This window comes from Ochotona curzoniae, unplaced genomic scaffold (genome assembly GCF_017591425.1).
Source record: "Ochotona curzoniae isolate NIBS_2020 unplaced genomic scaffold, NIBS_Ocur_1.0 scaffold_1037, whole genome shotgun sequence".
Lineage (NCBI taxonomy): Eukaryota > Metazoa > Chordata > Mammalia > Lagomorpha > Ochotonidae > Ochotona > Ochotona curzoniae.
Window position 1 is genome coordinate 21551201 of NW_024467083.1, and position 25254 is coordinate 21576454.

At 37.7% G+C, this 25254-nt stretch overlaps 1 protein-coding gene across 2 annotated transcripts in view; it reads left to right on the plus strand.

The window, feature by feature from the left end:
* The window catches only part of MAGI3 (membrane associated guanylate kinase, WW and PDZ domain containing 3), a 202002-nt gene that overhangs the window by 147748 nt on the left and 29000 nt on the right, over positions 1-25254 (plus strand). For both annotated transcript variants that reach the window (XM_040998530.1, XM_040998529.1), the window contains exons 7-14: positions 2055-2112; positions 6636-6730; positions 9213-9401; positions 12969-13574; positions 14748-14779; positions 16520-16676; positions 19313-19404; positions 22176-22368. In XM_040998530.1, the coding sequence (XP_040854464.1) occupies positions 2055-2112; positions 6636-6730; positions 9213-9401; positions 12969-13574; positions 14748-14779; positions 16520-16676; positions 19313-19404; positions 22176-22368 (1422 nt within the window). The remainder of the gene's footprint in view (positions 1-2054; positions 2113-6635; positions 6731-9212; positions 9402-12968; positions 13575-14747; positions 14780-16519; positions 16677-19312; positions 19405-22175; positions 22369-25254) is intronic.

A 25254-nucleotide genomic window follows, 5' to 3' on the forward strand; every position in this document is an offset into this window, starting at 1 on the left:
CACATTTTTAAATATTTATTTTATTTTTATTGCAAGGTCAGATATATGTAGAGGAGAGACAGAAAGATCTTCCGTCTGATGGTTCACTCCCCAAGTGACTGCAATGGCCGGTGCTGCACTGATCCGAAGCCAGGAGCCAGGAGCTCTTTCGGATCTCCCACGCAGGTGCAGGGTCCCACGGCTTTGGGAGGTCCTCAACTGCTTTCCCAGGCCACAAGCAGGGAGCTGGATGGGAAGCAGGGCTGCCGGGATTAGAACCAGCACCCATATGGGATCCCAACACGTTCAAGGCGAGGACTTTTAGCTGCTAGGACACTGTGCCACATTTGTTTTTAAGGAAGAGCTTAATCTTAACCTGTACTTAATCCATTAATTCCTAAATTCTGTAAGTCACAGCCAAAATACTAAACCAGTCCAAGATAACAATGAAATATTTTTGCTGAGTTTTTTTTTCCTTCTTTTTCGATGAGTTATTCAGGTAGTAAGTACACTGTTGAAGCTGTTCCTATAGTTCCTGCAGCTCTTCTCTTAAGACAAAACATAAATTCAATTTGTGAAGTTGTGGAAGTCAGCCTGCTTAGCGCCATTCAGTTCCCATGATATTTCAGGAACATTTTATAATAAAGAAAAGATTTCTTTCAGTAAAGAGCCATAATGAAAATGCTCTGATACTGTTGTGCCACTGCCTTTTTATGAATCCATCCTCTGATGATCTTATCCACATAGTTAATGCTTTCTGATAAAATAGTTTATCTTTTTTACTCATGATTGTTGTGTAACCAGGGAGGATTAACTGAAGTCCAACGATGTAAGGTATTTGATAAATCCTGCGTCAGTCTGCTGTCCAGCACATGCCTGAGAAAAATGCTCTAAAAGAAATGGAAGATAAAAATACGGGTCATCATAATATGTAAATTGTGAATTTTTAAAAAATTTCTAGCTCAAACTCCTATATAAAATTAATAGCACAACAACCACCTGTTAGGAACATTCAGTCATTGTAATCCATGTCTAAGATGATTCTTCAGAAACATTATCTTTGTAAAAATGCAGACAAAATAGGAAGGAAAAAGGAACATTTTTCTAGAGTCAGTTCATGTCGGAAATTTCAAAAAGCGTTTAACTATCGGAAGTTTAACTACCTTCAGTTTTTCAGGCTATATTTTATTAATCCATTATTTGAAGTAAATAATGTATAATAATGTTATGTAGGATATTTCTTAACTGTGAACAAAAACAAATTACTTAGGGCCAGTGCAGTTGCATAGTGAGCTAGTCCTCAGCCTGTGGCGCTGCCATCCCATGTGTGGGCACTGCTTATCTGCTTCCAGTCGGAGGATGGCTGAGACCTGCAGGAACTTCTGGCTCCCAGCTTCAAACTGACCCAGCTCATCAGCCATGTGAGGAGGAAGCAGCAGATGGAAGCTCTCTCTGTCTTTCCCTTTCTCTCTCTAACTCTGATATTCAAGCAAAAATGTATAAATCTTCAAAAAAAATTACTTAAGATACTGATGTTAGTGTTAGAAACTCAGATCGATTTAATATCAGTGAGAACAGATACTCTCTTGGGTTATAAACAAATCTAGAGTGCTCACTTGGAATTGCGAAACTCCAAGGCTGGACTCCCCCATTTGTGGAGAAATGGTTCAAAATGGAGTAACAAAAATGGTGACATACAATGGTGACAAATTGTAACAAGTAGCTGCTTCTTGTATTGGACTATAACTGAGTATGCCTCATGTCAGTATTATGAAGCTTTTTCAATAAAAGGAACATACGGAGATTTCTTGGGATGATTAGCATTTTTATGTATTAAGAGTCCGGTATCTCTTATTTGGGTGTCTGCTTTTGTTCTGGGATTTTCTTTACTTACTGGTGTAATAACTGTCTATTGAGGAAGCCATTCAGACTTGAATTGTTTGTTCTTTGAAAATGAACCTTTGACTTTAGGGCTCCCAAATATTAAATAAATTAAATAAGGAAGAAGTTCACTCTTGAATTTTTTTTCTGCTCATTTTGGACGTAGCATTTCACTCAGTTTTCTTTGTTTACAGAGCTTCCTTATGGCTGGGAGAAAATAGAGGACCCTCAGTATGGGACATACTATGTTGAGTAAGTTTGTTACCTCAGTTAATACTCTCCCACATGTTTCCTTTCAGCATACAGCTTTAGGGCATCCTGGATACAGTACAGTGTGCTTCTGCAGTCCAGCTTTTGAGTTTTCAACTAGGGGAATGAGAAGGTAGGCGCAGTGAGCACTTCCTTCGCTGACTTTGGGCCTCCCAGAAATTGGATCTGAATATCCAGACAGAGAGAGTGAGAGCGAAGTTGCCTTGAGTACAAATAGCTGCAGATGCTGTCGTTATTTACCATAGCTTCTAAAGAAAAAGGTGGAGGGGTAGAAAACTAAAATGAAGAAATTGGATTAGCCAAACTGTTTTGGTCATTTCCAGTACTAGTGCTGTATGCCTCTGTGATCAACAAAGGGGCTTTGAGAACACTAGAACATAAAGGTCCAAAGTTTTGAAGTGTGTGGTCTAAAGTATATTCTTTGGGGAAAGTGAGAGTTGCTTCTTCTACAGATTGTATAGTCAAGTCTACACGGAAGTGTGTATGAAGAAGAATTACCAAATAACTATGTGTGTTGGGCTGAGAAATTAAGCTGATGACAACATTTAGTTTTTCGTTTCCTTCATTTATTTAATTGCTATATTGCCTTGACTGTTGAAATTGCCTTCTGTCTAGATATTGCGCAAAGACAGCTGGCCTAGTACCACGCACTTAATTGTATGAAATATGTTATTATTTACCTGGAGACTCTTGAGTCTGAACTGTTCGGCTATTTGAAGGCAAACTATTATTACATGGAAAAGCAGGAAATGAGAGAATCTTAGTTTTATGCTTGTCAATGTCCATCATTTTTGAGCATAAACCGATGCAAATTCCTAGTAATTATCCCTGAAGTGAGGAGCTTCCGGTGGAGTGATGCTTAGATATATGATTTCTTCTTTTTTCTTTATTTATTTTTTCCTGGGTTCTTTTTGTTTGTTTTAGTTATGTATTTTGGTTCCTTTCAAAAGTTGTTTTGGCTTTTTTTTTTTGCTGTGTTACTTAGTATATTATTGATACTGATACAATGTAGAATGAGAAGTATACAATATCTCTCTTTTTTTTTTATTTTTTTCCAAAGATGTGCTTAGATAAAATAAAGGAAGAAACAACCATTTTCAAGTCAAAAAACAATGTTTGGAGGCCAACTGAAAATGTTTTGTGGAATCATTTTTTCTTCCTTTCTAGCTTTATCTATTTAAATTAGACTGCAATCAACTATTCTTTGTCATTGACATTGTTGAACATTTCTGAGATAATGATTCTCATTATTATCCATTCCAAGTGAATGTGGATGCCTGGTCAAGAGGTGAAAGTCATTTGCCTGTTATAAAATCTTGAGTTGAATGATCTGGTTTCCATTAAGCAAAGATGTAGTATTGAAGTAACTTTAGGACAAATCCTGAATGACCTTCACCCCGTTGTCTTGGAGGTGCACTCAGTGGCTTAAATTAGAAGCAGCAGCAGCAGGATTGTGTATGTGATTGTTCCCAGAATGAACTCCTTTACAGAAGAGTAATTTATTACACTCAGGAAAAGCAAATTGGCTCAAGATGCATGTTAGTGTGGAGTCAGCCCAGCTCTGGAGTATGGCTTGATTCCTAGATGAGTTAGGTTTGGAATCTCTGTGGAAGTAGTCTGGAGTGCGTTTACTGAAAGAGATAAAAAACTGTTACTTGAATGGCTCGCCTAGTTTGTCGAACCTGATGGCACAGAGATTGCTTTTGGCAGAAGCCTTGGAGCAGTAACGCAGACTCACAGTTTTTCTTTGTGAATCTTTGACTCTAAACTGGGTTAATTTGATTTTAAAAATAAAATGTTTCCAAAAATGTAGTGGCAGTATCTTTTATAGAAAATTTATATATTTAGAAGTGTTATGTTGATTGTCTTGCATTAAATAGACACTGAGATGACAATGTCAAAATAGACATCCACTTTACATCTCAAACCCTTTGCTTAAGAATATTTTAGTTCTAGAGATGAATTTTTAAAACCGATATTGGAACCAATAATTAAATACTAGTTATGTCCACAGTTAAATATACTTACTTGCTATTTGTGTGTAGCTTTCTGATAATCTGTAATATTCTCTTCTCTTACTTCCCAAAGTTCGTTATATGGACAATAACATCTGTTACATCCTAATATTGTGTATATAAATAACTAAGTGAAAAAAATTATTGTCACAGTTTTGTTTTCTAGGGTAACATTTTAATGTAGCTAGTCTAAGATAAAAGATGCAATTATTTCCCTCATTATATTCTTTTGTCAGTGAATTTTTAGGAAAGGGATTACTCATTTGTGTGCTTCTCCTCTGTTATCCCACACATTATAAAAGGTATAAATACAAATTACTACTTTTTATGTTCTAATGATTGGGTGGCAAAGTGAGTCATTCTAGCATATGAAATGATGAACTGAGCTTCTTTCTATACAGCTTTATTCTTTTCTGAGTGTCTAATTTTAGGTATTTTTTCCAACTATATAAAATGTCAATATGTTTTTAAAATTACAAAGATTTTCATTTTCATAGAGGGTTAAATAGTTAAATAGTTAACTCAGTGGATGGGAGGCCCTTTTCGCAAAAAGCAGAAGCATACTTGAGTGTTAGTGAAATCAGTACCAAAGAATGCTGAATACAACTTCCCATCTTCAGAACTCTGACATTAAATAACCCACCTGTTTTAGAGCTAGCATCCCATGGAAGCCTAAAAGACACAGAGAAAGCTCACATTCTTTGCCTTGAGGGTTGGTTGGTTGGTTGGTTGGTTGGTTGATTTTTGCCCCTGGGACTCATTCTCTACCATCACCATTAATATTCAGAAGTGGTAGAGTATGTATCTGATTTATGTGGCCATATATATGTAGATTTTCTAGTATTCATCCTAAGGAAAGTTGTAATACTGACATTCTCATGATTTGATGTTTAATTTTGGTGTTCACTAATTTTGCTTCTTGTTATGGTAGATTTTACTGGACAATGCATATCATTTTGCAGAACTGTATTTGTACTGTGGAAGTGCTTATTCATGTCCTTAAATATCTTTTTAGTAATAGCTGCATTCTCAGCCAGCTGCAGCAACATGATTGTGTATCATTGCTTTCAGGATGATCTCATTTAACTCGACCTGACTTGCCAGAATTACAATGCTCTATTCTCTCTGTAAAATGTATTATTTCTCATAGAATGTCAAAACTCATTGCCTAATTGACTCCCTTTAAATTTCCTCACATTTTCCTATTTTCCTTTACAGAGTTCTGTGCATTCCTAGGATAAATTGTGAATGTTTCCAATCATAAAAATTAATAGGATTTATAATGTAATTATGTGGCTCATTTAATTAGCACAAAATTATGAAAATTTTAAATGTGAAAGAATTGTTCTATAGTACAGTTTGATATATGCAAATCATTTTCTTAGTTGCTGATGAATTAATTCCAAAGGGATTCTGTATATAAATTCCTGAAAGTATTTTTGTAGTTTGCTTTATTTTGGAGAAACTACAACTAAAGCTGTGTCATTAATTGGGACCAGCTTTGTGGCAAAGCAAACTAAACTGCTACCTGCAATGCTGATATTGCATGTTGGAGCACTTATTCAAGATCCAGCATCCTGCTGCAATCCATCTCCCTGCTACTGTGCGTGGGAGAGCAGCATTAGTATGGCCCTAGTGTCTGAGTCTGTGCTGCCTGTGTGAGAGACCCAGGTAGAGCTCTGGGCTCTATCATTCTCAACCATTACAGCCATTGAGCAGGAGTGAACCCAAGGATGGAGGATATTTCTTTCTTCTTCCCCTTTAAATAAATAAAGAAATCTTTAAAATGAAAAGAAATAAAATTAACTGACCCAGTTGCCAGCATTTCCAACTGTACTAAATTAGAGGATTTTTGCTATAATTTAGAAACACTTTATCAGTCACATTAGGATGTTTTATGAAGGAAGCTATAGTAAATGAACCGTAAGCTTCAGCTTTTAAGTAGCTCTTCAACATAGCTATTAAGACACCATGGGAATGCCAGCATCTCACATTGGGATACCTGGTTCAAAGACCCAGCTTCCCTGCTTTCAATCCAACTTCTTGCTAATGTGGAGGGGTAGGAGATAGGGGAGTGGGCAGCAGATGAGGGCCAAGTTGCTTGAGTGAACTGCCATTCACATTGGAGGCCTGAATCCAGCTCCTGGATCCTGGCTGCAGGCTTTGTGGCCTTGCCTAAGCCTAGTCCTAGCTGTTGCAAGTCATTTGGGGAGCGGACTAGTAAATTAGTGGATGGAAGGTCTCTCCATCTTTCTCTGCCTGTCTCTGTCTGCCTGTACCTTCCAAAAACAAAAGGGAAAAAAATTCATAAAAAATTAAAAAGCTTCAGCTATGTTGTCCAGGTATCTTCTGTAGGCCTTTTCCTGTTTTCATTTGTGAGCCTGCATTCTACTTATTTGCTTATCAAGCTATGCTGATGACTTGGTATAGACAATTTTAACTATGTAACTCTTCAGTCTTAAACTGATATAATTGTTCTGTATTTTCCAGTCATCTTAACCAGAAAACCCAGTTTGAAAATCCAGTGGAGGAAGCCAAAAGGAAAAAGCAAGCAGGACAGACTGAAATCGGGTCTTCAAAGCCAGGTACAACTTTTTTTCTTGATCTTTGTTTCTAAGAATAGCTTATGAAATGTGTATGCTAAGTGAATTTAAAGTTTTTATTGCTAAGTCTTTGAAATGTAGGAGAGAGGAGAAAAATACAACAAAAATGTCTAACTGTTATCTTTGTAAAGATAGATATGATGTTAATAAAACATTTAAACATTGTGAGAATGCTGAAGTTTTTCTCATATTAAAAAGCATAAAATATTTTAAAATCAAGCTAAAGAAGCATTTTTAGGATGAAAATGTTGAGAGGAGGGATTGCGGAGCATTTGTCTAAGGTTGAGGTTTGTTTCTAAGATGGAGTCACTTCCTGGATCTTAAGACCAGGTTAGCATGGAAGCTGCTGATCCGATGATTTGATCTTATGGTCCTTCTCCATGGTAACAACCTAAGGGTAATTTTTCCTGAGCCAGTACATACTAAATTAATACATACAAGATTATCTGCCTGCATCATGAAGACTTGGGTGGAATAGTAGTAACATTAGTAAAATGTGAGACATTTTGTTGACTTAGATTCTGTTCATCCCTCCCCATATCCTTCCCTTCATTCGTCATTAGTAACTACGAGTCTTCATAGTCACACTGTGGTAATCTGGTAGGCTCTTCACCTTGACTAGTTCTTCTTCCCCCACCCCCACCCCCCATTTTTTTAGTTTATTTTTTACAATCTTTTCATGGTTAATTATGACACAAAGGTTCAGGGGCTATAGGAAAGTGGGTAAGACTATTATTTCCACATTGTTTTTTTCATGTATCTGGGGTAAAGGGGGAGATAAAGGAAGAAGCCCCACCCAGTCTCCCACCCATCCCAGGTCCCCGATGTGGGGCATGCTCCGAGGGTCTTGCTCAAGTGGTTTTGATAGTTCAACAGTTATGAATTGCTGCCAATCTCGCCATTCCAAGCATGATGCGGTTGCTGAGGATTTCTCTGATTGACATAGTGCATCTTAGATTTTCCGTTTGCCCAGTTTTTCACTGCCAACATATGGCTGGGGTAGTTGATTGGTTTATTCTGTCCTCTGTCTTTTCATGGTTAGGGATCTTAGTCTGGCAGTTCAATTGGGAGCATCCCTAAAGAAACTGTCTGAGGTGAACCCAGACCAAGTTCTTGTGTGTGCTTGCAACTATGGGGCCCGGTACAAGCTGCTGGAAGTTTAAACCCCCAGACCCCAAGGCGCCCCCTTTGTAATCCCATCCACCGCACAACAATGATGGTGGGTGGGGCCTGGGCCTGCATAGTTCTTTCTTACAACTACTCTTCAAAGACATAATCTCTTCTGCCGAAGCTTTACATGTGGCTTAGCATCTGACTTTAACAAGTATTTTGAGTACCTTCTCCAGCTCTGGTTATTAAAAAAATGATTGAAGGTCAGACAGATCTTGCTCTCCAGAGTCCAAAGCCTGACCTAGGAAACTGTTATGATGTAGCCATAGATGCCATCCTGGAATAGTAGAGTTACACTTGCACTCTGGGGAGTAATTTTGAATCCTAGCTGTGTAACCTGGGTTATATTCCATGTACCTATTTTCTATGAAATAGGAATAGCCATACTACCTACATCTCTAGGTGGTTATAAGCATTACATATAAAATGCTTACAGTGGTATTTGGCACTGAATTACAAATTTTTTAAAAGATTTATTTTTATCGGACAGTCAGATATATAGAGATGAAAGAGAGAGAGGAAGATCCTCCATCTGATGATTCACTCCCCAAGTGACCGAAACAGCCAGAGCTGAGCTCATCTGAAGCCAGGAGCCAGGAGCTTCTTCCGGGTCTCCCACATAGGTACAGGGTCCCAAGGCCTTGGGCCGTCCTCAACTGCTTTCCCATAGAACTGGCACCTGTATAGGATCCCGGCGTGTTCAAGGCAGACTTTAGGTGATATGCTACTACACCAGGCCCTTTAATTGTGACTTTTATTGTTATTTATAGTAATGTATAGTGTTTGCCTGTTAGCCACAAAGGATACAAGACTCCCCCCCAAATTACCTGAAACTATGGGTAATATGAAAGTCTATATATACATCATGCTTTTTCCTGTACAACATACCTGTGACAAACTTGGATGTCAAAATAGTTTAAAGCAAGCATTTCATGGCTTGCCATCTCAAAATTGCCCGACATTACTACTCTTAATGCTTTTTGCTTCTCTTGAATAAATTAAGGGTTTCCTGAAAACAAGCATTGTAATAACACTGCAGTTGATCTGATAACCAAGACTATCAGGTAGCATTTCAGGGTAAATATTTTGGACCAAAATATGGGTAATGTACCAGATGACATGGCTTGATATTTTATAATGCTACTCAGAACAGTATGCAAATGAGCATTGTTGATTTATTTTATTTATAATTGTTTATTTCTGAAATAGTCTATTAAGTTACATAGCCCATCTGGAAGATCAGAATTGAGAGCTATATTCACTGTAGTCTCACTCATTTCTTACTTTGTCACAGAAGTGGAAAAATCACACTTCACACGAGATCCGTCCCAGCTTAAAGGTGCCCTTGTCCGAGCATCACTGAAAAAAAGCACAATGGGTTTTGGCTTTACCATTATTGGTGGAGATAGGCCTGATGAGTTCCTGCAAGTCAAAAATGTGCTGAAAGATGGTCCTGCAGCTCAGGATGGAAAAATTGCACCAGGTAACAAGTGTCTCAGAATTGCTTGAAAGAGTCATGATATTTTAAAGAAAATTATACTAGAGAAGTTGTATAGAGAGAAAATTAAACATCTGAAGAAGAAAGTGCCTGTATTTAAATGATCTACCTTGAAAATTAAATGTGTGCTAGCTTTGAAGAAGGGCCATTGTTACAGATAAGCAGAAATTATTAGAGAAAATGTTGAATTTATTAATGCTTTTGAAATATTTCATATAATTTAAAATTATCATTTGACAATATAAACCTGCATTTATTAGCCATGCCAGAAAACTATCTGTTTGATTTTCTTGGATTGTATGGGTGTTTTTCAAGATATTCAACATTTATGTATTCAACATTTTCTTTTTGATAAATAGTCCATTTGATGGTTACAGTGATATCCAATTGTACATACCATGTTTATTCCCCAGTGTTTTTACTTCTTTACTGATTGTTAATAAGATCTAACTCTTCTGTTAAGAGTTGTAGACACAAACATAACTTTCATAAAAGTATATAAGCTTTGTGTTTTCTTTATTTTTCCTCAAACTTTACTTAGTAATTATTGGTATTGTTAGTACAACTGACAGTGTCTGTGCCTGTGGAGCTTGGAGGAAGTTCAAAACAATTTAGTAATTAGTGGGGGTTAAGTATTTTTTCCAAAAAGGATTTTAGTTTTATATTGAGGTTGCTTTTTTTTTAAGATTTATTTAATTTTATTGGAAAGTTGGATTGACAGAGAAAGACCTTCCATTCACTGATTCACTCCCCAAGTGGCCAGAATGGCCCCAGCTGAGCTGATCCAAAGCTAGGAGCCAGAAAGTTCTTCCGGGTCTCCCATGCGGGTGCAGGGGCCCAACACTTTGTGCCACTTTCCCAGGCCACACACAGGGGGTTGGAAGGGGAATGAAGCAGCCAGGATATAAACTGGCACCCCATGGGAGCCTGGAGTGTGAAAGGACTTTAGCCACTAGGCTACTGTGCCAGGCTCTTGAGGTTGCTTCTTACAGTGTTTTTGGGAAAGTGTTCTAATCCTCTCTTAATTGATAAGCCATGTAGATACTAACCCATATTTTTTGGTTTATCATCCTATTATCTTTTGATGACACACGCCAATTTCTTTTAATTTTTAAAGTATTTATTTTTAATTTTATTTTAATTTTATGATATAATTTCATAGGTTCTGGGATTTCCCTTACCCTTTTCCCATGTTCTTTCCACCCCCCACACACACTGAGTTCCCTTGTATCATTAAGCACTGAGTTCCCTTGTATTTATAAGCAGTCATATATCCATCATTTTGTTATTTAAGTGTATCCTGTTGTCAAGCTATATTTAACAGTTTCATTGGGAGTCCATCTTTGATTTGGAAATAGAGGTACATATTGCATTGAATCTTCACATCTGAATATAATAGTCTCTGTTATATAGTTACTGTATATTCCCTAAGTGAAGAGCCACAAAACAAAATCAACAACAGGAAGAAAGTTTAAAAATTTACAATGCCACGAAGTTAAATAACATTGCTACTGAGTGACCAATCTTTCTCACAAGAAATGAAAAAGTAGAACTACTGTTGGGCCCAACATGATAACCTAGTGGCTAAAGTCCTCACCTTGCAATCACTATACAATCCCATATGGGCACTGGTTCATATCCAGCTGCTCCACTTCCATCAGATTCCCTGCCTGTGGCCTGGGAAAGCAGTTGAGGATGACCCAAAGCCTTGGGACCCGGCACCAGCGTGGGAGACCCGGAAGAAGTTCCTGGCTCCTGGCTTTGGATCAGTTGGTCATGTGGCTACTTGGGAAGTGAACCAACAGATGGAAGATCTTCTGCTGTGTCTCTCTGTAAATCTGACTTTCTAGTAAAAATAAATAAATCTTTTTTAAAAAATGATGACCTGTATAACCTAGGAATCAATGACAAGTTTAATAAGAAAGAAGAAGCTATTTTGAAGAAATAAAAATAAAAGCAAAAATGTTAAAATCTATGACTTTCAGCACAATGGTATTGAAAGGGCTATTGATCTTACATTTTACTTATTTGTTTGAAAGGCAAAGTTTCAGAGAGCAAGAAACAGATCTTCCATCCATTGGTTCTTCCATCCATTGGGTCCATCAATGGGTGTAGGTCTCCAAGCACTGCTTTACCAAGTACATTTCCAAGAAACTGAACTGGAAGTAGAACAGCCCGGCTTCTATAATCTGGTGCCCGTATGAAACGCCGGCACTAGGGGTGGTATCTTAACTCATAAGCCCCAGCACTGACCCAGCAAGTTATTTTCACTTAGAATATGGGATCTCTCCTTTTTGCTTTCCCAGTGAAGTGCTAGAAACTTATAACAGTAAAACTTAGAATGGTCCAAAGTTTCATTTCTAGAGAAAAATATTTAATTTTTAATTTACAAAAATAACGAACTCTAGATACTTAAATAATAGATTTTACATAGTTTTCAATTTTGAGCCTTTCAGCGTTTTATCTGTGAAACACATCTCTTAGCAATTGTTTGCTGTCAGGATTGTATAATAAAAATTTTAGATTTGCCTAAAATTGTTACCTAATTGGCATAGTGGAATAATACATTCTTCCATGAAAATTCTGGGCACTTTCCCTAGGGACAAAAAGTAAAATTCTTGTTTCTAATTAGTCTAATTTCTCTGTCTTCCTAAATTCTGAAATGAAAATTCACATAGACTAATATTTGTTCATACCACTGTTCTTGTTGATTTTTAAAAATTAAAGCACCTTCACTTAGCGGTAATCTTTCAAATAATCTTACTGAAATTAAAGCAGAAAATGAATAACAGAAGTCAAATTTTAAAAGTCCATGAAAAATGACCAACTGATAAATGTCAGTGGTAATTCTACAATCAAAATGGTGATAATATTATAATATTAGGATAGCTAAGCAAACTTTAATAAAAATTAAGTTGGCTCAGTTTCCAGTGTCTTAAATAGTGTGTGCTTTACCTGTGTGGAAATTTTGGATGCTTGTTTCACTTGAAATATTATTTATGATAAATTCAAAGTCTCTGCAAAAAGAAATATGTTAAAAGAAAATACATTCTTAAATTCTCATCATTCTGTTTTTCAGCTATATGCTTTACAAACTGGAATTTGTAAAATATATTGTAATCATGGCTTCTTAGAATCCAAAAAGATGGCATATAGTCTGTGTACCAGTAACCAGTGTGGAGTTATTTACTCCTCTTCTATATATTAAATACTCACTACAATCTGCCAAAGTTTGTGTGGCTGCTCTGGTATGAGTCAGGATATAATAACAATAATTATTTGCAAGGATTTTTAAAATGATTCACTTGAAGAGGTCAAAGCTCCTTCCTACTAAGAAAGTTAAAATTTTAGATATTTGTGTATACTTCTTAGAGGGGAATCACAAGTAGGAGAATGTGTGTGTTTCATGCATCTTTTCAGCAGGAAATACTTGTAAACAATAATATACCCAGTATTTAAATACAGTTGCTAAATTGATTTTTACCTCACATGTTCACTCAGAACAAAATAACTTATTTGATGGTTATAATTTTTTTGTGTGTGTTTTGCCAGGTGATGTTATTGTGGATATCAATGGCAGCTGTGTGCTGGGTCACACTCATGCAGATGTGGTCCAGATGTTTCAGTTAGTACCTGTCAATCAGTATGTAAAACTCACTTTGTGTCGTGGTTATCCGCTTCCTGATGACAGTGAAGATCCTGTTGTGGACATTGTTGCTGCTACCCCTGTCATCAATGGACAGTCATTAACCAAGGGAGAGACTTGCCTAAATACTCAGGATTTTAAGTCAGGAACAGGGATTCTGGACCAAAATGGAAAATCGGGACATGCTGTGACCAGTGATCGTCTTAATGGACCATCAGACCCAAGTGAGCAGAGAGCATCCATGGCTTCATCAGGCAGTTCCCAGCCTGAACTAGTGACTATTCCTTTGATGAAGGGTCCTAAAGGCTTTGGGTTCGCGATTGCTGATAGCCCCACTGGACAGAAGGTGAAAATGATACTGGATAGCCAATGGTGTCCAGGCCTTGAGAAAGGGGATATAATTAAGGAAATTTACCATCAAAATGTACAGAATTTGACGCATCTCCAGGTGGTAGAAGTGCTAAAGCAGTTTCCAGTAGGTGCAGATGTACCATTGCTTATCTTAAGAGGAGGTGAGTAAAAGCACGAGGAAAAGTCTTTAATGCTGAAGCATTCTTGTATGTTCATTGTCCTTTAGAATGTCTATTCCCAACAGATTTAACAATTATCTAGCGTGCATTTTCTTTAGGTTCTGATTATTTCTATCAACAATATCTTATTCATCAGTTCTTTTAGTTATTAGTGATTTCACTGGGATCCATTATAGATTTCTTTCCCTCAGTGTTACTTTTTGAATCTGAGTTATGCTTCTGTCAATTAGAGACAGCCAGCATGTACTACTTGAAATGAGATATATCCTGTTAATTTCATTTTCTGTATTGATGACAGTGATATCAGTTGACCCTCAACCAGTACTGCTTGACTTGAACCTCTGTTGTTCACCAAAGATATTTTGAAAAAGCTAATATCTTAGTGAATAAGTAAATGTGGGTGGTATGTCAGCCTGTTCTACAGACATTCCTGACAGCTTAGGCACATAAAGTTTTTGACTTAAGCTTTAATGTTTGACGTAAATATTAATTAAACCCCACCATGCGTATGTGGGAAAAGCATATGTTTGATTTTTCCAAGGTCATCAGCTGTCATGAACTGCTCCTAGACATCATAAATCCAGCACCAATGACTAATCACAACATTGCATATTAGTTACTTTCTTTAGCCCTTGCCTGTGGGTGACTACTATTTTAAAGAATAAAATTGAGCCTTTTGCTCTTTTTTTTCCTCTGACTTTTAGTTTTCATTTTGAGAGGTTTCATTGGGGGAGTTTTTGTTGTCATTTCTTTAAACCATTTTGGATGCTGATCTAGGTCATAGGGTAGGTTGTACTCAGAATAAGGAGAAATCTTTTTGAGTGCTGGAGGGTTATCTAGAACGTCAACAGATATAGCAGAAACCAAGATTACATGTCAAGTAGATTGATGTAAGTTTCTTGATTTGTTCTTGTTGATTCTGTGATAAAGGGAAGAATCTTAATTTACCTTATCTATGAAACGATAATAACATTTATGCCTTAAGATTGTCATTACAAAATAAATGAAGAATGTATTTATAATGTCTGGTACACAGGAAGTGATTTGGATTAAATCTTCTAAAAGTTGAAGCTAGTTTTGTTATTAATAGTAACAGTATTTATGACCTGGGAATGCTTGTTCTGTTGTTAAGTTTTGGCTCATTTTTTTTTTAAGGTCCTCCTTCACCAACTAAAACTGCCAAAATGGTGAGTATACATTTGGTTCTTAAATTCTTCCTAATTCAGTGAGAAAGATGCTGCCTTCTCCTCTTGCTGTTGTGGTGGTGATCAACTCAGAGAAGTCAGGGTGTGCTGCCTGGGGCTTGTGTCAAAACTCCAGGGAAGTGTTAGGCCGCCTAGTGAGAGGCTGCCCTTGCAGATCAAGGCAGTAGGAGAGGCCCATGCTGCCCATATCCCGTCTTCCTAAGTAGTCAAAAGTGGATTCACTTAAAAGATCCTTTGACTTTGCTTCTATTTCAGCAGCAAACAATTGTTAGAACAGGTGATAATCTATTATAGCATTTTGCTAGTTTCTAAAGAGCAGTCATGGTGGCTCCACATCATTTCATGGGCCTGTAAATACCCACATTTAGGCACTGTCTAATGTGTAAGACAAAGCGGGACTGGAGTTTCTGTGACCCTCTGTGCTACCTGTGTTTGTTATCAGAGCGATAGGCATCAGACCTGGACACCGTCTTGACTGGCATTTTTCTCAACAACTGAGTAGCTTATTTAAGGACTTGTGTAGAAAAAATAGCTTTTAAAAACCTTACCAAATAGAGCTGTTGCAATAGAGCCGTTGTCCTAGGTGTTCATGTGTTGCTTTGTAAATACCACAGCTGTATACATATCAATACAATGACAAATCCACATTTGCTTGTTGTTTGCTTGGTTTAATATCTTTCATTTCAGAATTGAAAGATGGTCTCCCCTAATATAAACTACAGACAATTAAGAGGAGGACAGATATTAAATGCATTAATCTTTCTAATACTCCAAGTAGGAATCCTCTGCATATGTATTATTTTATGTTCCAAAGACAGAAGTATTCACCTGCTTCGCTTCTTAAAGACTATCGGTACTAATTATGTCTGGTGCAAACAGAAATTCTTTTTGTCCAGTCAGTGTAAATTGAATTGTACTTTTCTGCATTTATCCAGTTCCACTAATAATTGCTAACTCCTGTGCCACCATTTCCGTTTCATAACGGATGCCATCACAGCCAGGTGGCTCTAATGTTTTCTGATTGCTGAGCCCTAGGATCCTAGGACAAATGGGAAGACAGGTGGGATACTCTTATCTTCCCTGTCATCTGATGACATTTGGGTTAGAGGAAATTCCCTATCTTGTTTTCCTAAAAAGAATGTTACCTTAAGCATCTTCATAGGAGTTAAGTCAGTGAGTGAGAGGTGGGAATTTTATGAAGGTGTTCTTACTCTCCTGCTTGTTTTTCTTGGAAGTGTTGTTTTGTATTGTATTTTTGTGAATCTTCATCTCAGATTCAAGTGGTGTATTGGCAGTAAAGAAAAGGCTAGAGTATTTGAACTTAGAAGTATTGAGAGTTTTCAGTGGACATCATTTTAAACTTTCTTTCGTTTAACTCAAATGGGTTTTAACCAAATAGACGTGGGTATGAAAACGGATCCCTGTGAGTCCACAAATCCCTCGTGGCTTGACCCTGCCCCCACCACAGCTGTAATAACCAGCATACCCAGCTTGGAGGACAGTTTTATAAATTAATCATCCCTCCAAGCACCTATAAAACTGTATCACATAATACAATGTTATTAACAATAAAAAAAAAACAATCTCACCCCAGTTACAATACAGTTAAAACAGCAATGTTACAATAAATGGAAATTTTCTAAAAAAAAAAATTAATTAAAATAATTAATCATCCGATTTTTTAATTTAAAGTGCTAAGTAAGACCTTTTTGTGCATTTCAGAAAACAGATAAAAAGGAAGATTCAGGAAGTTTGGAGGCCATAAATGAGCCCATTCCCCAGCCTATGCCTTTTCCACCCAGCATTGTCAGATCAGGATCCCCCAAACTGGATCCCTCTGAGGTCTACCTGAAATCGAAGACATTATATGAAGATAAACGTAAGTGGCTGTGGAATACTTCAGGAATATGTAATTATATAAACTTGAAATATTTTTATAATTGGGAGCTTCCCAATTTCAAGCACACTTCATTCTCATTTTAATGACTCTGAGCCTCTTTTGTGTACATTCAACATTCATTCTTCCAAAGGTTCAGCTGTTTACTAGACACCATTGTAGGTAATCAGCACAGGCCCTACACTCAAAAATCTAACTAAATTTAAACAGAAAAAAGACAAATATACACTCCAGTAAGTGTAAATAAGCACACATAAGCCCAACAGGTGCAGTGATGGAAAGATGAGTTGGGTAAGTTAGAGACCAAAGTAGGAAATACTGAGTTAAACTGTGTGAGTAGTAGAAAGTAAGTAAAGCTTTTTGCAGGAAGTAACATTTTAGCAGTTTTCAGAAATTAGATGTTTATAGGGAAAATAAAGGAAAAATTGGAAGAAACAGCATTTGCAAGGCTTGGGTTATACTAGGAACTCATTTGGCTAAGCAGACTGGCAAAGCCAGAGGAGAGGTTGACACCATGACTTAGCACGTTACTCTTCTACACTGTGGTGCCAGCAACCAATATGGGTACTGGTTCGTGTCCCAGCTACTCCACTTCTCATCCAGCTCCCTGTAGCCTGGAAAAGCAATGGAGGTGGCTCAAGTCCTTGGGGCCCTGCACATATGTGGGAGACCTGGAAGAGGCTCCTGGCTCCTGGCTTTAGATCGATTGAACTCAGCTGTTTCAGCCATTTGGGGAGTGAATCACTGAATGAAAGATCTTTCTCTCCTTGTCTCTGAAAATTTGCCTTTCTAATGAAAAAAAACAAATTTTTAAAACATTCATTTTCATATTAATGCACTTAGAATAAAAATATTTCCAATGTAAAATTACTTCCATATTTAATTTTTTAAATTCACTTGTTTTTCATAACTATGGTATGTGCAGATGGAAATACTATACGTAGATTACTTCACACTTATTTAACTAGTTGTATTCTTTATCTTGATATGCCCAGGTCATATTTATAAAGATGAAAAACAGGTGTAAGCATATCAAAGAAATAATTTAAATTGTTACATGTAGAATTCCTTTCTGTGATACATTTTGTATTCATTGTTTGATATTCTTTTTTTTTTTTAAGATTTATTTATTTGTATTGCAAAGAGAAAGAGGAGAAGAAACAGAGAGGAAGATCTTCCATCTGTTGATTCCCTCCCCAAGTGTCTGCAACAGCTAGTATTGCACCAATCAGGAGCCAGGAACTTCCTCCAGGTCTTCCACGTGGGTGCAGGGTCCCAAGGCTTTGGGCCGTCCTCTCCTGCTTTCCCAGGCCACAATCAGGGAGCTGGATGGGAAGCAGAACTGCCAGGATTAGAACCGGTTCCCATATAGGATCCCAGCATGTTCAAGGCGAGGACTTTAGCAGCTAGCACACTGCACCAGGCACTCTTGATACATTCTTAATGTAGCTGTGAACTCTACAGTCGCGTTATTTCATAAACTTTTTAAACATTTCCTTAACCTGTTTCTCCTTTTCTGTTTTTAGTAAATAGTTCCTTATAAATAACATAAATATTTTCTCAGGGATAATATTGTGTTGTGAAAGAGCTTTTCCTGACATGGTATTTGAAGTGTACAAACTATCCTCTGGGAACAGGACACTGTGTGTTAAGAGCCTGCATTGTGGTATCAGTCGGGGTTTATATATCAGCTACAAGGCCCAATGTGATAGCTCAGTTGACTAATCCTCTCCCTGCAAGTGCTCAGATCCCATATGCGTGCTGGTTCATGTCCTGGCTGCTTTACTTTCCTGTATGGCCTGGGAAAGCAGTAGAGGATGGGCAAAAACCTTGGGATCTTGCATGCATGAGGGAGACCTGGAACAGGCTCCAGGCTTCTGGCTTTGGATTGACTCAGCTCTGGATTTGCAGCTACTTGGAGAAATGAACCAGCTGATGGAAGAACTTTCTCTCTTTCCTTCACTCTGTTAATCTGCTTTTCCAATAAAAAAGTAATAATAAAAATAAATGAATAAAAATTTAAGCTCCATCATTTACTTACTATGTGAGACTGGAGTAGTTTCTTAAGCCCTCTAGGAAATGGCACATTCTAGATAATAGATGTTCTTTTTTATTTTCCTTTATACTGCTATTGTTTTGCAAAACTGTCATAAATAAACAGGTACATGGGATAATCTCTCAGATAAAAATATTGATTAAAAAGTTGATATAGGTACTTTATGGGTTCTTTTTTACTTGGATTTAAAATGCATTTTACCAGTGTTAACTTAGATAATTTGTATTTGTTAAATAACAAACTCAAATTGGAGATTAGAAATTAGTAGTTAGGGGCAGAGATATTGAGTACATGAAAGAAGCGGTAAACATTCCTAAATAATCTTGATTCAGTTTTGTTTATTGGTCAAAACAAGGCTTTATAGTTGAATTGTATGTGTGCTATGCTCCTATGAAAATTTTCACATATCAAAACTTTCTCAGATTATATTTCTTACTCAATGAATTTTTTTTCTGTTCTAACTCTTCTAAAATGTAATCGCTTCTTGACCTTTGGCTAAGATCAAGAGTCTAATTCTTCTAAAATATAAGCTTACGTATTTATGTTTTCTGTTTTTTCTTAGCACCAAACACCAAAGACTTGGATGTCTTTCTTCGGAAACAGGAATCAGGGTTTGGCTTCAGGGTGCTAGGAGGAGATGGACCCGACCAATCTGTAAGTGCTAGCACGTTGGAATATGACTGCCTCTGTTAAAACTTACAAGTAGTCATTTGGCAGACCATGGAGTATTTTTGTTTTGTTTGCCTGCTGATTTTTTTTTAATCCAGAAAATAGATTAAAACATTTTTTTTTCATTTTTTTCTTTATTTTTAACAATCTTTACATAGTTAACCAGGACACAAAGGTTCAAGGGCTACAGGAAAGTGGGTAAAACTATTATTTCCACGTTGTTTTTTCACGTATCTGGGGTAAAGGAGGAGATAAAGGAAGAAGCCCTACCCAGTCTTCCACCCATCCCAGGTCCCTGATGTGGGGCATGCTCGAGGGCCTTGCTCAAGTGGTTTTGGTAGTTCAATAGTTCTGAATTGCTGCCAATATCACCATTCCAAGCACAATGAGGTTGCTGAAGAATCCTCTGATTGACATAGTCCACCTTAGAGTCTCTGTTTGCCCAGTTTTTCACTGCCAACATATGGCTGAGGTAGTTGATTGATTTGTTCTGATCTGTGTTGTGATGCCAGGTATCCTCTTCAGGTTCTGATAGTCTGACATATCCTCCTTGTGCAGCTGGTTATGCTGTCCACTGCTCCGTCTGAGCCTCTGAGGAGGCTCAGCTCTGGCACTTGCACTCCATGGTCAGACCATGGTTCTGAGTCTGGCAGTTACCTGCTGATCTTTATTTAAGTTTTATTTTTCTAGTAGTCTTTCTGGTATGAGCAGCAGCTGCATCTTGTGAATATCATTGTCCCTCTGTTCATGTGGTGTCGCTGAGGCTAGGAAGTGTAAATTGCACAGTGATTAATGTATTTGCTTTTCTGTATAAGTTGGTAAAGCTTATTTTACTTTATTATTTGCCTTGCCTTTGTTAAACAGATCCTAAGACATTTTCTTTCTCTAAAAGTCCTTTTTGTCCTTCACAATCATTGGTGCCAATGCTGGGTCTTCTGAATATTCCAGTGTCATTGGCTGAACCCATGTATAACTTCACCTGTTCTTACGAATGGGGTGGCATTTTCATACTCAGTGCTTGGCATGTCCTTACGGCTGTTAATATTTGAAACTACAGGTGTATAAAATAATCAGTATTTCTGCCAGAAGACGTAAGGGTTATAGTTGTAAAGCATTGTCTAGAATTTTAGATAGGCGTTATGGTGCAATGGTTTAAACCACTGCTTGGAACACCCACATCCCGTATCCAAGTGCTGCTTCATCTGCCTTCCTTTGCATGCATCCTGGGAGGCAGCAGGTGACAAATCAGGTGCGTGGGCCCCACCACCCAGATGGAATTCTGGATCCAGGCTTCAACTCGGCCCACCGATTGTGAGCATATAAAGAACAAATCAGCAGCTGAAGAATCAGTTTTCTCTCTCTCTCCTTCCCTCCTTCCATCTCTACTCCCTCCTGTGCCCTTGAAATAGATGAACACAGTTAAGCATTTTTAAAAACTGCTTAAACATATATTTATTAAAAAGTTAAAATCTTGAAATTTGCTTGGACATGATTCTCACAATAGTTAAGAGAACAGTTTCAGTGGGTTTAGTTTAGTTTTAACTTTTGCCTTTGTTTAAATAACAAAGACATGAAGTGCTTTGTGGAATTTTCTTTAAAAAGAGATATTTTATTATTTTATTACTTCATTTATTTGAAATGCAGAGTTAGAGAGAGAAAGTCTTCTGCTTTGCTTCCTGGAGGGTAGTCCCTGAGTCTAGGCCTAGCTGAAGCAAGGAGCCCAGAACTCTGCCCAATACTTTGTATGAAGGGCAGGCTTTCCCTAGTTTTCTGGGCTCATTAGTAAGGAGCTTGCTTGAGGTGGAACAACCAGAACCTAAACTGGCACTGAGTATTGCAGATGGTGGCTTAACAATGCTCGTGCCATTGCCTTTGGTATAATATTACAGATCCATTTGATTTGTGTAGTATAAATGTGTTCAAATTAATCATATTAGCTGCATTTACGATAATTTTTTTAAAGATACATAAAATCTAATGTTGCCTTTATAGGACAAATGCAAGATGTTTTTAGTATTTTTGTGTGATATATGTATTTTTGTTACTTCATTGTTTTTGTGTGGTATATGTATCTTTGTTACTTCTATTTTGTCAGTAATCATAATTTTCACTTAGACATTTTGAGAGTTTGTTTAAACATTGGCAAACTCTTTCTTTCTTCTTAAATGTCAAATTGTGGCAGCTCTGAAACTAGTCCAAACATCCAGGATTACCTAATAAAAGTATTCTAGTTGCTGGTGAGCGGAGTGAACCCAGATCATCTCAACTAGGTGCGAAAGAACCTCTCGTCACTTTGTTCCCTTTGATACCTAGGAAGAAGTGTTTGATTTGCATACTGAACTTACACTGTTAGCCCTGTGAGATCAAAGTATTGTGAGAATGGTTCCACTTACTGTGAACAGTGTGCAGAAGATCTTTCCTGATGACCCTGAACAGACCTTTTACACTAGTAATAGTTGCCTCACATAAAATTGCCTTTCTGAATTTGCTTTGTTTCATTGTAATGATAGAGGTTGTATTGTGCTTTTAAATTATTTAACAGATTTACATTTTCTGCCTTTCTTCTACTCTGAAGGATCCAGAAGGGTTACCTTATACAGAATGGTTATTTAAAATGCATTTAAGAAGGGGCACTTCATAAGATGCCACCTTTCAAAAATACGTTTTTATAATTGAGTTGCAAATATCTGCTGTCCCCTACTCTTCAACTAATCTTAGTGCACAGTAGACCAAGCTGTACTTTGTTACCTTATCAGATATATATTGGAGCAATTATTCCTCTGGGAGCAGCTGAGAAAGATGGCCGGCTCCGTGCTGCAGATGAGCTGATGTGCATTGATGGAATTCCTGTGAAAGGGAAGTCACACAAGCAGGTCTTGGACCTAATGACAACTGCTGCTCGCAACGGCCACGTGTTGTTAACTGTCAGAAGGAAGATCTTCTTTGGAGGTACGTGAACTTGTTCCTGCTCTGACACAAAGACTGAGTGTATCTCCTGTGTGATTTCACAGGCTATTTGATTATGTTTAGTAGTGTGTGAGATATCCTATTTGATGTGATCCAGGTCTTGTTGTAGAAGGCTGTAAGGGGTCAGATGGACCCAGAAATAGTATTGCCAAAAAAAAAAAATTGGGGGCTCAGTGTTAATATTTTATTTATTGACATGTTACTGGATTTTTCCCTGTGGTTTGGAGAGGGGACTGTTTAGATCTGTGTTTTTAAAACTCAGAAGCAGTTAGTCATACAAAGGTATCATGGTATCTCATTACCTGAATACCAAAAAGACTTTAGATACTGAAAAAACTACATATAGTCACGTGAAGTAGAATGTGTATACTCTAAGAAGTTTTAGTGAATAATAACATTTTTAGAGTTTATTTTTCATGTATTTGAAAGAGAGAAGCTTCTGTTAGTTCACTCTCTGTGAGTCCCTAAAATAATAGTCATGGCTATGCAAAGCCAAATCCAGTATCCCAGAACTCCATCCTGGTTTCCTGAGTGGGTGGGAGAGCCCTGAGCCATCAACTGCTGCATCTGAGAATGCATTACTAGGAAACTGCATCAAAAGTGGAAGAGCTGGTGACTTATGTCATGGTGCGGTAGGCTAAGCCTCCACCCATAGTGCTGGCATCCCATGTAGTTCTTAGCATCCCAGTTCTTGTCCCAGCTGCCCCACTTCCCATCCAGCTCCTTGCTAACATGCCTGGGAAAGCAACAGATAATGATTCGCATCCTTGGGCCCCTTGACCCACATGGGAGAGCCAGAGGAAGCTCCTGGCTTCTGCCTTCAGATAGGCTCTACTCCTGCCTTTGCAGCCATTTGGGGATGAGACTTCTCTTTCTGTCTGTCTTTTTCTCTGTAGTTCTGCTTTCAAGTGAAAATAAAATGAATCTTTTTAATAAATAAATGTTAAAAAAAAAAAAAAGATGTGAAGGAGCTCAGACTTGAGCTGACACTACAGTACAGACTGCAGGCTTCCCAAGTGGCAGCTTAACCTGCTGCACCACAGTACCCATCCCTGAGATAATATTGACTGAGTGCTTTTCTGTGTCCCAGATAGAAGGATTATATACTTCATATTCATAACATGATGCAGAAGCTGCCATTACCTGATTATGTAATTTCACAAAAAGCTTGAGGAAAACTCAGTTTAGTTTCAGAGCCCAGGATCTAAATCATTACATTAGTATATGAGCATATCTTATAGTTTTCCCATCAATTTCTTTGTGAATGCTACACAGGAATTGTATTTGTGAATTTTTGCCACCTTTAAATTTTAAAGACAACACTATAGCAGAAAAATAAGAGCTGCATGAAAATATGGATTTGAGTCCATCTAGTTATCTGCTGTGTCCTCAGAATGTGGAAGAGCACCTGGTGCTAAGTAGACATCAAGAAATATTTGTTGACTTGGAGGATATTTTTTATCACTCTTAAAAATTACATGCTGTAATTGTGATTGCAGCATCCAAAGTAAAGGCCCTCTTGTCTTAGGAAATCCCTGGCATTTAGAGATGAGGACCAGTGTGCCCCAGTTTGGCTGTGCTAGAACCAGGACATAAATACTTGCGGTAAAAGTGTGATGTTATACAACCTACAAGCTGTCTCTCTCCTGGAAACCATCATGAAGAAGTTTCATAATGGTTGATATTGATGAGGCATCTTTGCTAATTCATTCTATCCATATATTACATGAAAAAAATCCTTGATTTTTAATAATGTTAGGATTCTGAAATTTATTTTAAAAATCATATAAATTTTGTGGGGTGATTGTTTTTGTTGCAGCAGTTCAGTTGCCACTAGGGACACGTACATCCTGTGGTTCAGGTAACACCTGCTATGCTTCCAGTCCAACCAGAGCACCTCCTAGGAGACAGCAGGTGGTGGCTCTAATACTGGGTCCCAAATACCCATGTGGGAGACGTTGATAGAGTTCCAGGCTTCTGGCTTCAGCCATGTTCTTCCCTGATTAGTGTTTCTTTTCTTGAAGTTTATTTATTTTTATTGGAAAGACAAATTTACAGAAAGAAGGAAAGAAAGAAAGATTTTTTCTATGTGCTGGTTCACTCCCCAAGTGGCCACAACACAGAATTGAGCCAGGAGCAAGATGCTTCTTCTTCTTGGACCCAGGTACATGGTCCCAAGACTTTGGGCCATCCTCTTTCCCAGGCCACAAACAGGAAGCTGAATGGAAAATGGAGCAGCCAGGACACGAACCAGAACCCATATGGGATCCTGGTGCATGTAAGGTGAGGTTTTAACCCATGAGCTGTTGCACCAGGTCCCTTCCCTGACTATTGTCAGCATTTGAAAATTGAGCCAGGAAATGAAAGATCTCTTTGTGCCTGTCTGTCTCTCTTTCTCTCTCTCTGTTTCTGTGTGTGTGTGTGTGTTTCTGACTTTCAAATAAATTGAAATAAATACATGAATAACTTTGAGAAAAATAAAACTGCTTCTTTAAAAGAAATATCATCTGGGGGCTGATGTGGTGGTACGCTAGGTTAAGGTTTCACCTGCAACTGCAGCAGTCTCATGTGGAGCGTGCTAGTTCGAGTCTTGGCTGCTTCTAATCCAGCCCCTGATAGTGTGCCTGGGAAAGCAGCATAGGAAAGCCTAAATATTCAGGCTCCTGTCTCCCACATGGAAGGCCTAGGTGGAGTTCCAGGCTTTAGCTTCAAGCCAAGTTCTTTGTGACCATTTAGAGAGTAAACTGGTGAATGGAAGATTTCTTTATCTGTCTCTCCTTTTCACTCTGCCTTTGAAATAAGTAAAATATTTTTTAAGTCTAAATTTTGAGCCAGGAAACCTTATTATTAAGTATTTCACAATTTCAA